The 18,256-nt window shown below is 44.1% G+C and overlaps 1 protein-coding gene across 1 annotated transcript in view; it reads left to right on the top strand.

Moving 5' to 3' along the window:
* Positions 1 to 18,256, top strand: part of TMTC1 (transmembrane O-mannosyltransferase targeting cadherins 1) — a 120,855-nt gene that overhangs the window by 46,367 nt on the left and 56,232 nt on the right. The window contains exons 5-8 of the mRNA XM_078773604.1: positions 363 to 479; positions 1,319 to 1,422; positions 3,574 to 3,763; positions 9,232 to 9,353. Of these exons, the coding sequence (XP_078629730.1) occupies positions 363 to 479; positions 1,319 to 1,422; positions 3,574 to 3,763; positions 9,232 to 9,353 (533 nt within the window). The remainder of the gene's footprint in view (positions 1 to 362; positions 480 to 1,318; positions 1,423 to 3,573; positions 3,764 to 9,231; positions 9,354 to 18,256) is intronic.

Below are 18,256 nucleotides of genomic sequence, written 5' to 3'. Positions count from 1 at the left end.
CCACAGGTTGGGGACCACAGCTTTAGAGTATCATTATGAAACTGATGCTGATGCAGGCCTCACGATGCTGATGTTCAATTTCAAAGTTACTTATGAAGATGGCAGCTTTTGGTATTAAAATTTCCAGCCACGCAGATTGATTCAAGAACTTTGACACAACAATCATCAACAATAACTCAGCACTTTCTCCATTTCATTATTTCTGAAAATTAGTTCAGGGAATACCAGTTTCACATTACTTGTCTTATTACATGTGCACTTGTTGTTAAAGCAGCAAACATGTTTGTAGACAAGTAATACGCAGACTCCACAGCTTCCCATGATTAGTTGGCTTGAGACTTGCTTGAGACATTTCTTTTCAGGCCTCCTTACTGAGTCAGGTTATCTCGCCCCGCAGGCCCTGTCCGGCTGGCGGCCTATGGCGGGTGATTAGGCTTAAGCGAGCCTTTTTACAACGTGTGGGCGCCGTAACTGTCGTGGTAAGTTTCTTTTACTGAACACTAACAATGACGGAGTGGCAGCCTCATTCCTGAAAAAAGCGCAAGTCAATGTTTTCCTTTCTAAGAACAAATTAGTTCGTGGACAACACACCAGTGGTGTTTCAGTTAACGAATGCTTTGGGATAACTCCAATTGTGTGGCTCTGTTCGTGAGTAGTAACGCCAAATTGGGTTGGAAAAGCCACTTATGTCTGGTCTGTTTCTAGGGTAAGACTTTCTACAACTGTCATTGTAGTAAGTCTTACCCTATATGGTATTGTCGTTTATTATGACCACAAGAGGGCAGGCTTGTTCACTGTATGGGTATCAAGTACATTATTTTGTTACTCGCTTGTACCCCCAGACACCTTGTATACCAATGTCCATGTTGCTTGTGTTAATATTGCTCAAGGAGCTGTTTGGCAGCACAGAGCCACCGCTCATAATGCTGGGTTTCCTGAGGTTCAACTACCATTTAAATTGTATCGATTCGTTCATCGTCTCCGAATGTCCCTGGAATTCAAATAAAAGGTTCGTTATGTCGCCTCATGTCTTTTGTCCTTAAAGTCCTCCATGATGTCAATACAAGATATTACAGATGTAAATATTATGGATATGTTGCTACCACAACCTCCTCCATCCTGCACCCCACCTACTCCATCCCTTACCTCCCCCGAACCCCTCCTCCCTTCTCCATTTTCTCCCCCTACCTCCCCTGACTTCCCTTCCCTTCCGCAACCACCCCTTCCATTCCATGTGTGCATATGCAATAATGGTACAAGTTGAATTTAAGGACTTGTGTAATTATGCTAATACGTTTTTTGTTGTTGTTGTGGTCAGGTTGTTGCTTTGCTATGCTTTCGCATTGCCGTTATGGGTGGCACACTACCTGTATTCACCGAACAGGACAACCCAGCGTCATTCTCTCCGCACCGTCTCACCAGGTATAGATTGTTGGTGCATCGTGGGTGAGTTTCTTGATCCTATTGGAATAGAGCCATGTTTTGCTAATACCCTGAAACTTTTCGAAAATGGAGAGACATTTGACCTCCACTGGCCGTAGTATTCCTCAACATCAGGCCAAGAACCACCTTGGAGAGTTTCATAAGTCAAAGGTTATTGCAATGAGGCAAAATGTCACATTCGGTGTATTCCACCTGGCAGCCCCGAAAATAATATTTTTCATAAGCTTCACAAAGCAACATTGAAGTGGGAAAACCTGGAAACAGTGGAAATATTTTCTAACTAATGGTGGTTATAGTTGGGAAGAGGATGGATCAAGGCCTCTAAGGGGTCGTAAACTCATCTCTCCTTTATCAGAGAAAATATATATTGTACCCTAACTCAATAACTATAAGTTAACTTATTTTTAATCACTGCAATCTGTTTTTTTCCGAAGAAATAGTCCAATCAGAAGTCGAATTAAGCTTCACATATTCAGTGCTAGATGTCTATTTTATGGATTTTAGGACACAATGACCTCTTTGTCCTCTAGCAGGGGTAACTACTACAACATCGGTTTTGGGGCTTGTGAATGTTCAAACAACGGTTCTGCATGATTCTGCTACATACTCCTTGGAATTCCAATGGGATTTTGGGTGGTTTCAAATGTTGGGAATTCTTCTTCTTCTTCTTCGTAGGCAGCACGAGTTTGCAGGGTAGCATCATTTGCTGAGGGCGTGGCTCCGTCGCTGATGCAATGCCTTCTTCTGGGTAGGGCGGGAATTTTGAATTTGGCCAGGATGCCAGCGATAGCTCGCCTCCTCTTCACGAAGGGCAGCATGTGATATTTAAAATCCACCAACGAATGCGTGCACAAGGGGCGCCCGTTTAACGTCCATCTGAGAGACGGCACACGCATTGATGGGTGAAACACCAGGGCGGCAGTTTATAGCTGGGTCGAGATTCGAACCCGGGCTCCAAAGCATAATGGCGATTGTGCATCCCTCTCGCTATCATCCCATTTCAGCACCGATTATAAATACTAACTAGAAAGCACCGAAAACGCAAATCCCACCCGCATCCGTTTGTATTCAGACGTCTTTTTCCGTGTGCTCAAATAACAAAAACAGTTTAAAATGAATACAAAATTAAAATTGATGATTTTATGCAGCCTTGACCTTTGAGCTTTAGATCTAAAAAAATAATCAGCTTCTAGCTTTTGATTGGTGAACCAATTCTGTGACCTAACATGCAAATTCTTAAAACTTCAGGTCATTTGGATGAAAATTGATAATTTTATGCAACCTTGACCTTTGACCTTTTGATCTTAAAAACAAACAAACAGTCGACTCCTATATTTTGATCAGTGAACCAATTCAGTGACCCAATATGCAAATTGCTAAAATTTCAGGTCAATCGGGTGAAAATTTACGATTTTATGTGATGCTGACCTTTGACCTTTTCGCCTTTACACCTAATTATTAATTAGCCTTCTCCATATTATAAAAATAAAGCTTTGTTAAAAATTTGATAACAAAACTCAAATGGTAAATTGAAATTTCAGGTCAATCGGATGAAAATTTACGATTTTATGTGATGCTGACCTTTGACCTTTTCGCCTAATTATTAATTAGACTTCTCCATATTATCAAAATTAAGCTTTGTTAAAAATTTGATAACAAAACTCAAATGGTAAATTGAAATTTCAGGTCAATCAGGTGAAAATTGACGAATTTATGTGAGACTGACCTTTGACCTTTTCACCTTTTCACCAAATTATTAATTAGTATTCTCCATATTATCATAATAAAGCTTTGTAAAAAATTTGATAACAAAACTCAAATAGTGAATTGAAATTTCAGGTCGATTGGATGAAAATTTAGGATTTTATGCGACGCTGACTTTTGACCTTTTGACCTTTTGACATAATTATCAATTTGTAACGCTTTCTCCATGGTCTCATAGTAAAGTTTTGGTGAAAATGTAATCACAACAGCTTGAATGGTAAAAAAAAAGTTACCGCCCGGACAGACTCAAACACACACAGACAGACAGACACACAGATGTGATTACAATACCCCGTCTCCTGCTGCGCAGGGTAAATACCAACAACCAAATATCGAAGTCTGCATTGTGTACCTTGTGTCTGTCAGGTTCTTGTCATACAGCAATGCAGCAGCTCGGCATGCCTGGCTGTTACTGTGCCCGTCCACGCTGTGCTACGACTGGCAGGCAGACAGCATCCCGAGACTGAGCTCATTCTGGGACATCCGATGTGCTGCACCATTGGCCTTATTCACTACATTCACACTTATGATCAGACGTGCTCTCTGTCACCCTCAGGTTTGGATTATTTATTCCCCCACACTCTTCCCTCTTCCCGCACCCTCTTGGCTCGTGGATGCTATTGTCCTTGTTCTTCATTTATGAGCTAGAAAGGGTTGTAAATTGATGCATTTTGTTCTTTATCCAAACTATAAACAACTGAAAAGGGCAAAAACATGTTCTCGCTCTTGTTGTTGAAGAAGCCAAGTATGTAGGAAACAAAATGTTAATTATGAGGAAACATTGTTCAGTTAAAACATTGTTTATGAAGTCGACTCGACTGACAAATAATCAGTATTGCAGAAGCAGTTTTATAATAAGGATTATGCTGGGTGGTTTATGCTGGGTGGTTTATGCTAGGTGGTTTATGCTAGGTGATTTATGCTAGGTGGTTTATGCTAGGTGGTCTATGCTAGGTGGTCTATGCTAGGTGGTTTATGCTAGGTGGTTTATGCTAGGTGGTTTATGCTAGGTGGTTTATGCTGGGTGGTTTATGCTAGGTGGTTTATGCTGGGTGGTTTATGCTAGGTGGTTTATGCTGGGTGGTTTATGCTAGGTGGTTTATGCTGGGTGGTTTATGCTGGGTGGTTTATGCTGGGTGGTTTATGCTGGGTGGTTTATGCTGGGTGGTTTATGCTGGGTGGTTTATGCTGGGTGGTTTATGCTGGGTGGTTTATGCTGGGTGGTTTATGCTAGGTGGTTTATGCTGGGTGGTTTATGCTGGGTGGTTTATGCTGGGTGGTTTATGCTGGGTGGTTTATGCTAGGTGGTTTATGCTGGGTGGTTTATGCTAGGTGGTTTATGCTAGGTGGTTTATGCTGGGTGGTTTATGCTGGGTGGTTTATGCTGGGTGGTTTATGCTGGGTGGTTTATGCTAGGTGGTTTATGCTGGGTGGTTTATGCTAGGTGGTTTATGCTAGGTGGTTTATGCTAGTTGGTTTATGCTGGGTGGTTTATGCTGGGGGGTTTATGCGAGGTGGTTTATGCTCGGTGGTTTATGCTGGGTGGTTTATGCTAGGTGGTTTATGCTAGGTGGTTTATGCTAGGTGGTTTATGCTAGGTGGTTTATGCTGGGTGGTTTATGCTAGGTGGTCTATGCTAGGTGGTTTATGCTAGGTGGTTTATGCTAGGTGGTTTATGCTAGGTGGTTTATGCTAGGTGGTTTATGCTAGGTGGTTTATGCTAGTTGGTTTATGCTGGGTGGTTTATGCTGGGGGGTTTATGCGAGGTGGTTTATGCTCGGTGGTTTATGCTGGGTGGTTTATGCTAGGTGGTTTATGCTAGGTGGTTTATGCTAGGTGGTTTATGCTAGGTGGTTTATGCTGGGTGGTTTATGCTGGGGGGTTTATGCGAGGTGGTTTATGCTCGGTGGTTTATGCTAGGTGGTTTATGCTAGGTGGTTTATGCTGGGTGGTTTATGCTGGGGGGTTTATGCGAGGTGGTTTATGCTCGGTGGTTTATGCTGGGTGGTTTATGCTAGGTGGTTTATGCTAGGTGGTTTATGCTAGGTGGTTTATGCTGGGTGGTTTATGCTCGGTGGTTTATGCTAGGTGGTTTATGCTGGGTGGTTTATGCTAGGTGGTTTATGCTAGGTGGTTTATGCTGGGTGGTTTATGCTGGGTGGTTTATGCTAGGTGGTTTATGCTAGGTGGTTTATGCTAGGTGGTTTATGCTAGGTGGTTTATGCTGGGTGGTTTATGCTGGGTGGTTTATGCTAGGTGGTTTATTCTAGGTGGTTTATGCTAGGTGGTTTATGCTAGGTGGTTTATGCTAGGTGGTTTATGCTAGGTGGTTTATGCTTGGTGGTTTATGCTAGGTGGTTTATGCTGGGTGGTTTATGCTGGGTGGTTTATGCTAGGTGGTTTATGCTAGGTGGTTTATGCTAGGTGGTTTATGCTAGGTGGTTTATGCTAGGTGGTTTATGCTAGGTGGTCTATGCTAGGTGGTTTATGCTAGGTGGTTTATGCTAGGTGGTTTATGCTAGGTGGTTTATGCTAGGTGGTTTATGCTAGGTGGTTTATGCTGAGTGGTTTATGCTCGGTGGTTTATGCTCGGTGGTTTATGCTAGGTGGTTTATGCTGGGTGGTTTATGCTCGGTGGTTTATGCTAGGTGGTCTATGCTAGGTGGTTTATGCTAGGTGGTTTATGCTAGGTGGTTTATGCATGGTGGTTTATGCTAGGTGGTTTATGCTCGGTGGTTTATGCTAGGTGGTTTATGCTGGGTGGTTTATGCTCGGTGGTTTATGCTCGGTGGTTTATGCTAGGTGGTTTGCAATTGCCTTCCCAGTGGTAATGAATAAGCACAATCATTTGTCTAGGATGTCGGGACTAACTTCGAGTCAGAAATCGAACCCAGACGAGACATACGAACAACCTATTGGTTGATGAATAAACAATCATCATCAATAAACAATCCTATTTGTTGATGAATAAACAATCCTAAACAATCATCATCAATAAACAATCCTATTTGTTGATGAATAAACAATCCTAAACAATCATCATCAATAAACAATCCTATTTGTTGATGAATTTGGCAATGCAGGAATGAAATAAAATATAATTGGACTTGCATGCATTTACTAATAGCTAAAGTAAGAATAAGTTGATGTTTCCAAAAAAACAAGCGTTACGCCTAGGTCCCCCTTCGGTGAAGTGATGTGAGTTGACAAAGTGGAAGACGCAAGGCGGCCATCTTGGATTTTGACGTGGCGACCCAATTTTCAATAGCCTTCTCCCTTATGCCTAGATACACCCACACACCAGATTAAAAGTTAGTAGTTCGTTTATTACCTTCGCAAAAGCGGAAGGTTATGTTTTGATCGCTGTGTATTTATTTGTATGTCTGTGTGTGTGTGTGTGTGTATGTTATTCGCATAACTCAAAAAGTATTCAACCGAATTGCATGAAATTTGGTGAGATGATTGGTTATTATACGGGACACATTTGATTAGATTTTGGGAGCAATCGGGTCAAAGGTCAAGGTCAAGGTCACGAAAAGGTCAAAATCGTATTTTTACCATAGCGCGGTCAATTTTTATCCAATTGGCATGCAACTAATGCCAAAATGTTCAGAATTCAATGCCCGATCTTGTGATATACGACATGACCCAGTGAAGACATTACCCTTGTTAGCGGTTGGGGGTCAAAGGTCAGGGGGGTCACGACCTTGCAAAATGTGCGTTTTTTGTCATAACTCGGTCAATTCTTATCCGATTTGCATGAAATCAGCACCAAACTGTTCACTGTTCTGTTCCCTACACTCCCATGCCAAGTACAGAACAGTAGCTGCGGCGAAGGTATGCGCTCTACCGAGTGCCCGTTCTAGTTTTTCAAGATATTTCGCTCACAAGGTTCAGACATATATATGGTGGCGGCCATCTTGAATTTTGACGTGGCGACCCAATTTTCAATAGCGTTCTTCCTTATGCTGAGATACACCCACACACCAAATTAGAAGTTGGTACTTTGCTTATTTTTCAAGATATTCCGCTAACAAGGTTCAGACATACATGGAGGCGGCCATCTTGGATTTTGACGTGGCGCCCCAATTTTCAATAGCGTTCTCCCTTATGCCTAGATACACCCACACACCAAATTAGAATTCAGTCCTTCGCTTACGCACGCATGTACGCACGCACGCACGCCCGCACGCACGGACGGAGGGGAAAACCATAGTCCCCCTTTCGCTCCACGGTGCGACGGGGGACAAAAACAACGGTCTAGTCTTTCTCAGAGTAAGAAAGTTTTCTACTTTCTAAGCTAAGTTCTAAGCTAAATTCTCTACTTTCTTTCTAAGCTAAGTTTTCTAAACTAAGTTTTCTACTCCCGTTAATTCACCCCAGATGCACTTTTTTGAAATACCGACTTCTTTCCTGAAAGTCGAGGCAGTGTCCATGTGTTTTATACCTCCCCTCCCCCCCCCCTTCCCACCCCCCCTTCCCACCCCTCATCCCCCCAAGCCCTCTCCCTCCCACAGATCTCCCTGTTCTCTACTGTTGCTCTTGTGTGCTTCCCCCTCTATCCCCATCTTGTCTCCCGCTCCCTTTATTATATGTTTTATGTGTCCGTTTGTTTTATTTGTGATTAATGTTAGCTCTTATACGAGCCTCGATCTTGTATACAAAAGAAAAGAAAAAAAAAGAGATACGCTGAGATATTTAGGACATCTGTGTTTACGTCCCTATTTGAAGGGCGATTTGCTTTGAGATGGGGGTGTCCCTCTGCCCGCATTGCATGAGGACAGCAACTTCTGTCTGATTCGGCTCAAAATGAGAGCAAGTCGAGGACAGGGCTGCTCAGAGGAGACCGCATGACCAGACGAAAAATCCTGCTGAACTTCTATCTTGAACCGAGTATTTATTGGAAGTCAGAGCAATATCCGGTCTTGAGTCTGCTTGGTTTTCGAGATCTAACTGAATTGGGCACATTTTATCCAATGTGATATCTACAATGACAGCCAAGCAGCTGATGTTAAGCAGGAGAAACATGAGACTAATATGAGCAAGTTATTGAGTAAACAACTGTTGTGTTAAAATATGGTTTTTATAGCAGGGGCCAAGTAAAAATTGTAATTGTTTCCTTGTGTTTGATATTATCCTGTGGAAGGCAGCCGAGTGAATGGAATGCCATGAATCAAGGCAGCTTTATTTTTCTTTTCTGGTTTTGTATATAAAGTCAAGGCTCATGGAAGAGCCGGAACACTGAACGGATCAGGACGTGACAGAACAAAAAGAACAGTAGAGAGGGTGGGAAACACCAACAGCAGGGTTGAAGGATAAAATAGAGGGAGACTTGGACAAGTGAGGGAAGTGTGGAGGAATGAGTGGTGGAGAAGATTCCATGGGGTGGACAAGATGGACACAAAAAGAAACTCTCAGGAAGGAAAAACTGGAAATTTCGAAGGAGGTGGACTTGGGGATGGAATGGGGGTTGGGTTATGGGTGGAGAAAATATCATTACCTCTGCACTCTTGGCCTGAAACCCCAACGATGGCCAAGCTAGACAGGTTCTTCACATGTCTGCGTGAGGTTGTTTTAAGTATCAAGGGAAGGGTGAGGATGTGGTTGCTAGAGCAGCATATTAAAACAAGAAGAATAAATATCAACAAGGAACAATGAACTTACCTTATCATATATTGAAGGCATATTTGTTGTTGATCTCTTTTACTGTTGATGTACTGTATGTGGTGAGGTTATTGGAATGAGATCCCAGAGATTGTGGATTCAGATTCCCAGGAACACAGCACTATTGAGGACTTGAAATATTGCAAAGGTGACTTCTAAGTCAACCTAGTCACAGGAAACTATTGCAATGAAAATACTGCATTGGTGGGAAAACCCAGCTGACTCATTACTGACTTTAAGGGTCAGGGCAATGTGCCTGCGCTGCCTCATCTGGTTTATGTGTATGTGACGTCCATTGATTCATAATGCTCTGAGAACTTTACCCTCCCAACAATAATGTGTGTGCGTGTGTTATTCCAGGCGGATGAGAGGCAGACCCTGGCTATGGGGCTGCTTTTCCTGACCATCCCCTTCCTACCAGCGAGCAACCTTTTCTTCCCTGTTGGCTTTGTGCTTGCAGAAAGGGTGTTGTACATGCCCAGGTACCATGTCATCCATGCTTCAAGCAAATAATCGATCACAATCATTATACGTATTATATTGTCAAATGTGACAAAAAAATGTTAGTCACTTATCAAGTGACAAGGAATGTGTATGACCAAGAGGGACTGGATAAGGATGGTTGGATGAAGGAGAGGAGGGAACAAGAATGGAGGAGAGGCGCCATAAAACAGACACCACTTCTGCTTGTTTGTGATAAATCAGGAACTAGGAGTGATGTTAAGAGCTTATGTTCCATACATTCCTGCAGGAGATAAATGTGAAGTGGGGACACGTCCAGCCTAAAGGCTAGAGCTGTACTCTATTGACCTACAGACAAGGGTCATTCCGGCTGTGAGAAGTTCAGATTTACTAAGGAAGGACTTGGCACAATGGAGGATGCTCAGTCTGTGGCTGTCTTTGCTTTATGGTCTGCATTGGAGAGGTCAGACCTGATCAGGTGGCCCAGAAGCCTGAGAGACTGGACCTCATTCAGGTCATTTATGGATCCATCCGGAGAAGGAGGTTGAGAATGTGAAATTTACCTGGATTGAATGACAAGTCCCAGGAGTAAGACCAGCATTTTCAATTCAGTATAGAGGAAAACCTCTGGTGTTGGCCTGTTCGTGGAGTACGGTATAGTAATGTATAAAGTGGAGTCACCTGTGAACAGGAATTTGTGGGTTTTTTCCAAGGCGTTTGAGAAATCCTTAATGTATATGAGGGACGACACTGGAACAAAGTTCTGCATTGCGGAATTTCAGCCTCTGCTGGGAAAGGAGATGCAAGGATTCCATCGAGAGACAAACGTGAAATGCAAGATTCCTACATGGAAATAACACAAGTGGAGGAAGTCAGCTGACAAATGAACAAGAGTTTCACCATTAACTACAGAAAAGAGTTAACATAGGCCATTTTGTAGAAGGTGGACAAGGGGCAAATCGACATGTTCAGAAGTGAACCATGGCAAAACAGCCATGGCTAAATGAACCAGTAGATGACCTTTTTACCAAGTTTGGTAGAGCGATAGATAAGTAAAGTCATCCCAAGAAGAATGGTATCAATAATTGTAATATCAGTTGAAGAAGTATCTCGGAAAGATCATTGAGAATGGAGAAAGCCTCCGCTCCTAGGCCAAGCATCCGCTCCTCCGCATCATCTCGCGAGATCTTGGAGACGGCGGCAGGGATTTTCGAAGCTCCACATGGTCTCCACGTTTTCAAAGGTGTCTGTTCACAATTGTATTTTGTCGAAACTGTATTTATCTTTCGGTGTGTGAAGTTATAGTGTGCACCTTGGAAGTTTCTCGGTGTTTATCCTTCATAAATTAATCGTCTGTTTGCCGCGTCACGAGCGAGGCTTTTGCCGCGTCGCGAGCGATTTGAAATTGAAGTTAAGTAATTGTTCCCATTTGTATTTTCGTTATAACTGTATTTATTTTATGGTGTGTGTACGTATATTGCGTCATGAGGAAGATTTTCGGTGCAAATCTTTCATACCTGTATTGAAAATCGTGTTAATTCGTGTCGTGTCTTGAGGCCTTGTACAGTGTACACTGTACAACCTTGAGGCTTTGTTTTTCTCTCAGCGGTCCGTCGTTTGTGATCCAATAACTTTCTTTCTCTGTTTTCCCAGTCTTTTCACCCCATAGCCTACTTCCTTGTGTAAATCTCAACTCAAAAAAAAAAAAAAAAAATTCCTTCTCTGTTATTATTCCTGTTCTCATTCGGTAATTCATTCTTATTCGTTCGTTCGTTCTTCGACCACGTGTTTCTCCCCCATTTCCCCAGATAGTTTTCACTGTTACTAACCTTCAATGTTTACACTTTCCCCTCAAGTTCTGTATTCTGTCATATATTATAACACCTTTTTCTTCTTCTTCTTTAAAAGGCTGCTTTCGACTTGCTCACCAAATGTATCCATCCCAAAAAAAAATTCCATCTCCTATAGTGCCTTTTTTCTACATTCCCTAAACTCTCCTACACTCCATCCTCCATCCAGCGTCCTTAAACGTATTTTTAACTCGAAGGTCACAAGAAACTCATTTTGCAATAAATGTTCGTTTCCCATTAATCGTACACTTTCTAAAATCCAATCTCACCCCTCCCCTCCAAATCTTCCCCATAACCCCTCCCCTCCAAATCTTCCCCATCACCCCTCCCCTCCAAATCTTCCCCATCACCCATCCCTTTCAAATCTTCCCCCTTTCCCCTCCCCTCCTAATCCTCCCCATCACCCATTCCTTTCAAATCTCCCCCCTTGCCCCCTCCCTCCTAAACTACCCCCTCACCCCTCACCTCCAAGACTCCCCCTCACCCCTCCCCTTTAGACTCCTCCCTCACCCCTCCCCTCCAAATCTCCCCCATATCCCATCCCTTTCAAATCCCTCCCCTTGTCCCTTCCCTCCCAAACTCCCCCCTCGCCCCTCCCCTTCAAATCTCCCCACCCTCATTTCTCCTCAATTTCACCCCTCTCACTCCCCCTCCGCAAACCACCCTCCCCGCTTCTTCCCCGTTCCAACTCTCACCTCCATCTTCCCCAACCTTCTGCCTCGCTCTTCCCCATGCTCAAATAACACCTCATTGTGCCTCACCCAATCACCATCAAACCTTTTGTCCGCCCCATCCTTCCCTTTCTCCGAGCTATTCTGAAATCTCTGACACACCTTCAACAGCTCTCCCTACCTCTTCCACCTCTTCCACATCTTACCCTACCCCTCCTCCCCCCTGTTCTGTATCCGATGCTCCCCCTTCCTCTTCTTTAACGGTATGGACCTCAAACATCCGGGGCCTTCGTTCAAACTTAACTGATCTCTCCATACAGGTTGCTTCTGTCAAACCAGACGTGATCTGCTTAACAGAAACTTTCCTCCTTTATGATGTCTCTGATTCCTTACTATCTCTCCCGGGTTACTCCCTCCTCCGGTATGATAGACCTGAGCCTCGTCCTGGAGGTGGGGTTGCTATCTTTATCAAAAACTCTCTTCCTCACTCGCCCTGCACTGCACTCTCTCCACCTCACCCCCAGGAATACCTCTGGCTACGGCCTCCCCTTCGCTCCCACATCTTGTTCATATGTGTGTTGTACCGTCCACCAAACAGTGATGACTCCATCTACATCTCGCTGTCTGATAATATGGACCAACTTCTATCTACTCATCCCAACTCTCTCTTCCTCATATGTGGTGATTTCAATTGTCACCATGCCAGTTGGCTGGGTGTGGGTACCACTCTCACCAGCCATGGCTCCTCAGCAAAGGACTTCTGCGACTCACTGGGACTGACACAATCTGTCAATTTCCCAACCCGGACCTCAGTCAACGGAGCATCTTCTCTTCTGAACTTGGTTATTACTAACTTCCCTGAAAATGTCTGCTGCTCTTCTTCTGCTCCAATCGGATCATCTGATCATGTCCTTGTTAAAGTGGACATCTCTCTGACCATTCTCAGGGAGCCTGCTCAGCGTCGGCGAGTCTGGCATTTCACTCAGGCCAACTGGCACGGTCTTCAAGCCGCCATCAATCATCTGGACTGGTCTCCAATCTCTACCACCTCTGACATCAACTCATCCTGGGAATTCTTCCAAAGTAAATTGCTCTCTCTCCTGCACAGATTTATCCCATCTCATCTTCAGTTGTCATACCCTTCCTCCCATCCATGGTACACAGAATCTTGTGGTGAGGCTGTTGCCCAGAAACAACTTGCCTTCGTCTCCTGGAAAGCAAATCCAATGGAAGGAAATCTCATTTCCTTTCTCAAAGCCCGAAACAAGTGTGTGTCCACCCTCAGTAGAGCCAGGAAACAATATCTCTCCGTTCTCAAGACCGAACTCTCTTATCTGTCTCCCTCTTCCAAATCCTGGTGGCATCTGGTCAAATCTGTTTCTGGTGTTTGTTCCCCCTCCATCCCCTCCCTTACCTCAAACGGCTACACAGCTGACTCCGCACGTGAAAAAGCTGAATGCCTCAACTCTGTGTTTGCCTCTAAATCTTGTGTCCCAAACCCATCCCTCTCTGTACCCACCATACCCAGTCGTACCCAGCTGCTCCTGGACTCCGTGTCCTTTCCCCCTGACAAGGTGGAAAAGTTTCTGTCAACCCTCGACTCTGATTCTGCAACTGGACCTGACGGCATCAGCCCACGGGTCCTAAAATCATGTTCTTCCGCTCTTTCACTCCCTCTCTCTGTTCTCTTCACCCTCTCTTTTGCTCAAGGTCAACTGCCATCTGCTTGGAAATCAGCCAACATCACCGCTTTGCACAAAAAGGTGCAAAAACAGATCCTAGCAACTACAGACCAATCAGCCTTCTCCCAATTATCAGCAAAGTCATGGAATCCATCATTGCTTCGGATATGAAATCTTTCCTCTTCTCCAATGGCTTGATCTCTGATCATCAATTTGGTTTCAGACCAGGTCACTCTACTCTGGACATGCTGCTTCTGCTGTCTCAACAATGGATGGAGGTCCTCAATGCCAAACAGGAAATTAGAGCTGTCTCCCTCGACATATCACGTGCCTTCGATACGGTCTGGCACCCCGCTCTGCTCACCAAACTCTCCTCCTTTGGTATCCATGGAAATCTCCACGCATGGCTGGCGGACTTCTTCTCTAGTCGTCGTCAACGTGTGGCCCTGAATGGGTTTCTCTCATCTCCTCTTCCTGTTCAGGCTGGAGTTCCCCAAGGCAGTGTTCTGGGCCCTGTGCTTTTTCTGGTCTTCATCAATGATCTCTCTGACTCTCTTGAAAATCCTCTCTATCTCTTTGCTGATGACTCCACTCTCTGCCGCTCCATTCCTCATCCCTCAGATCGGCAGTCTGCAGCCTCCTCACTCTCTGCAGACCTGGACAAAATCACAGACTGGGCAAACAAGTGGAACATGTCTTTCAATCCTGACAAATCTCACACTCTTACGATGTCTCTCCGAAAAGACCGACTGGACAACCCTCCCATCTACTTTCTGAATAATCCTCTCCAAGAAGTTCTGTCACTCAAGCTTTTGGGTCTCACTATCTGCCATGATCTTTCCTGGGAAAACCACATTTCCAAGCTGGCCTCCAAAGCCAGTCGCCGACTGGGCATCCTCCGTCGTGCGAAGTCCTTCCTTGGCACACCTGAGCTCCTCACCACATACAAGGCTTTCATCTGCAGCTCAATGGAGTACTGCTCTCCCCTCTGGGCTGGTGCTCCTGCCTCACACCTAGCTCGTGTTCACGCTGTTGAAACCAAAGCGTTCAGAATCATTGGAATCTCCCGCGATGACGCTATCTCCGAGGGCCTTTCACTTAATCACCGCAGGCAGGTTGGTGGTCTTTCCGTCTTCTACCGACTCCTCTCCGGCCTTGCTCCCCCAGCTCTCTCTGGGCTCTGTCCCCCAAATATTCCTGCAGGTCGCACAAGACCTGCCTGCAACCCGCTTATGGTTAAACTGCCAAAATCAAGACTCTCTGCTCACCTTCACTCCTTCATTCCTCTTTTCTCCCGCCTCTGGAACAAACTCCCTCACTCTCTTCAATCCCACTCCTCCCTCCAGGTCTTTAAAACGGCTGTTCACCACCATCTCTTGGCTTCCCCAATCCAAAACCTTGATCTTTTCTACCCCCGCTAATTTTCACCCCAAATCCACTTTTTTGAGGTGACTTTTGACTTCTTTCCTGGAAGTCCTTGGTGGCCTTGCATTTTATACCTATCCTGCCTCCCCCAGGCCCTCTCCCTCCAAAAACATCTCCCGATGTCCCTGCTCTCAAATGTTGTGTTTGTGTGCTTCCTCCCCTTCTCTCCCCATCTTGTCGACCGCTCCCATTTTTATACACTTCGTTTGCTTGTTTGTTTGATTTGTTTGTTTGATAAATGTTAGCTCTTTCACGAGCCTCGACTCTGTATACAAAAAAAAAAAGAAAAAAAAACCCAGTCTGTGTCAGATGAATGAGGAAGCCAACTTAAGTTGTTGACATTGATATCACAAAACACAACAGTTTATGATGATGTGAAGTATTGGAGCAGAGATTTAATGGAGGTTGCCGTGTGGTCAAAATGTTCAAGATACAGTAATTATTACCCATTAGGAACACAGTAAACACAGTCGATTAATTTGGTCACATGGCACTTAACTACAGCAGTTGAAAACAAGGTCAGGTAGCTCAGGCCTGAGCTTTGGCAGCTCAGGTTGTGGACAAGAGAAGATGGTACATCTGACTAAATCTAAGCAGACACCAGATCAAATTAAACGAGTGGTGAAGTTTGAAGCCAGAATACTGGAGATGAGTAGAATCACTTGGTGCGGATTTCTGAATTTCTGTAAGGATAAAAATATGGAGCTTAGATGATTGAAGGTTCTGGTGCACTGAGTCAAGGTTTGAGGTAAGGTCACTGATGTTTCGGGAGGATATAAGACCCTGGATGTCCAAACATCCTCCTCACCAGCTAACGTGGTGGAAGAACCCGTTTAGGTGGAACATCTGTTTAGCCAGTTTATATGGTGCCAGTAGCAGGTGGAATAAAAAAAAACTGTCCTGACATGAAGTTGGGGAGTGTAAAAGTTTTAATTTATAAAAAACAATTGTCATTTTTGTTATTGTTTTTTCATCGTGTAGTGGGTGGGGACAGAGGGAAACAAGTGTTAGGGAAGCAGAGGGTGGGAGTACAGGAATGGACAGATGAAACCATTAACAGTGCAGACAAATGGCAATAGTTAGACGAGAGAAATCTGGAACTGTCTCCCTAAGTTTGGATGTTGTTCTCAAGTCGCAGATATACAGATGCTTGTAATATGAAGGAAGCTGAAACCCAACCCAATGGTCTTTCACACAAGGAACTCATACCTGTAGATTATTTTTTAGCAAAAAGTAGACCTTTGTGTGGATATCTTACTCCAATTTGAATTTCCTTATCCGATTATGAATTGGTCACTGGTTGATCACTGAATTTGACACCAACACAAATTTTTATTACAGACCCTAGGCATCAAAAAGCTACGTATATCAAACAAACCGTTTCAAATGGAGCACCTCGCCGCAATTAGAGAATTCCAATTGCATCAGATGTGGCAATAAATGTGAATTGTTGCTTCCAGCTCGCCGTCTCTCGCTGACAGAAGACGCCATTTTCATTTTTGCTTTCTCTATCCCTACCCCGTGTCCGTGCAGGCACGGACATCTTGCCAGTTTGAGTAAAGGGTTGGGTGATGAAACGATCTCCTTCAAGACCCTTCTTGGGGACGAACCTTTTTACTTCTTTTTTGGTTTCTAATTTTGTTGAATCACTTCCTGAATCTGTCACATCATGTCTAGTAGCAGGTCCAGTCGTCCCCAAGTCAACTCACTCCCACTCAACCCAAACACCGTCGTTAGGTCACCTCTACATATTTGGCAACTTTATTACACGTTTCTTGCAAGTAATTGTAAAGTTGATTAGATTTTGGAAATATTCTCGCTTCAATAGGTCTGACTCAACATCAACGTCTAACTCATCAATGTCAACGGGTCACGCGACGGTCCAGGGGTTTGTTCAACCCCTGAAGATTGCTGACCTTACCATAATCATGCTGGGTTCAGAATTTACTATAAATGGTTCTATTTAATGTCAGCAGGATGCACAGTTCTATCATGATGGCATCACAAAACTAATTGGCGTTGGCAGAAATGTGTAGACCACAGAGGTGATTATGTTGAGAAATACAGATGCACCATGGCAGAATAAAGATTGATTTTAATATCTCTCTCTGTTTCATTCAAATATCTTTACCTGGTTTGGAGAAAAGAAGTAGGAGGCATTATTTTTCAACATGCCTCACGTACGGTGATATACAGACTTGGCATTTAATATGGAATATTTTTTTTGTGGGGGTGAACTTACTTTTCAAGATGTCTTAGAACCAAAAGTTCATTGGAATTATGTTGAAATTATTCTAGATTTTGTTAATGTGACCTTTAAAAGAAACAAAAACCACATTTGACATTTCGAAACAAATAAATTGATCCTTGAAAGTGATGTAAACTGATATCGAACTCAATTCATGGACAGTACTGTGTTAAACTTCTGTACGTTTTCCAGAAGTATCTCTTTATTTTGCACATTAGCCAAATTTTTTTTATAACAAAAACAAAAGTTAAATTACGACTGGGATTACAGACAGTAAAATTACAGTTCAGTACTTCGTGTAACCCCCACGAGCATTCAGGAGAGCACGTACATGTTGAGGCATGCTGTTCACGAGATTTGCCAAGGTTTGGACAGGAATCGCTTGCCATGCAGTGACAATAGCCTGCTGCAATTCACGCACAGAGGTCGGCTGCTGGTCCAAGTGGTTGATTTGACGCGTTAATTCTGCCCACAAGTTCTCTATTGGATTCATATCCGGGGACATGGCAGGCCACTCCAAATGCTCTACAGCACGGTCAGCAAGAAAGTGTTGGATCATGCGAGCACGATGAGGCCGTGCATTGTCATCTTGGAAGACAAAGTTTCCTCGAAAGGCTGCATGAGCAAATGGAAGCAATGTTTCTTCCAGAATGGCACTGTACTTGAACTGGTTCAGGTTTCCATTCAGAACAACCAGATCAGTTTTGCCCCCTGCATGAAAAGCAGCCCAAACGGTCACCCCACCACCTCCAGCTTGGACTCTTGGCACTATACAATCTTTGTTGTCGGCTTCATGCACTTGTCTGCGCACTCGGACGCGGCCATCTTGACGACAGACCAGAAATATAGACTCGTCACTGAAGATCACGTGATTCCAGTGTCCTGGCTGCCATTGACGGTGCTCTCTGGCCCACTGCAATCGGCGCTGGCGGTGTTGTCTGGTCAGGCGTGGCTTTCTCAGGGGACGCCTGGCAGGATAGCCTGCTTGAACCAGTCGTTGGTTGACTAGCCTGCTGGATACAGGCACATTTGTCAGTTGCTGCCACT

Source organism: Myxine glutinosa, chromosome 3 (genome assembly GCF_964187855.1).
Source record: "Myxine glutinosa chromosome 3, kmMyxGlut1.1, whole genome shotgun sequence".
NCBI classification, from domain to species: Eukaryota; Metazoa; Chordata; class Myxini; order Myxiniformes; family Myxinidae; genus Myxine; species Myxine glutinosa.
Note: the sequence above shows the minus strand (reverse complement) of the source record. Positions and strands in the feature narration are given on the sequence as shown.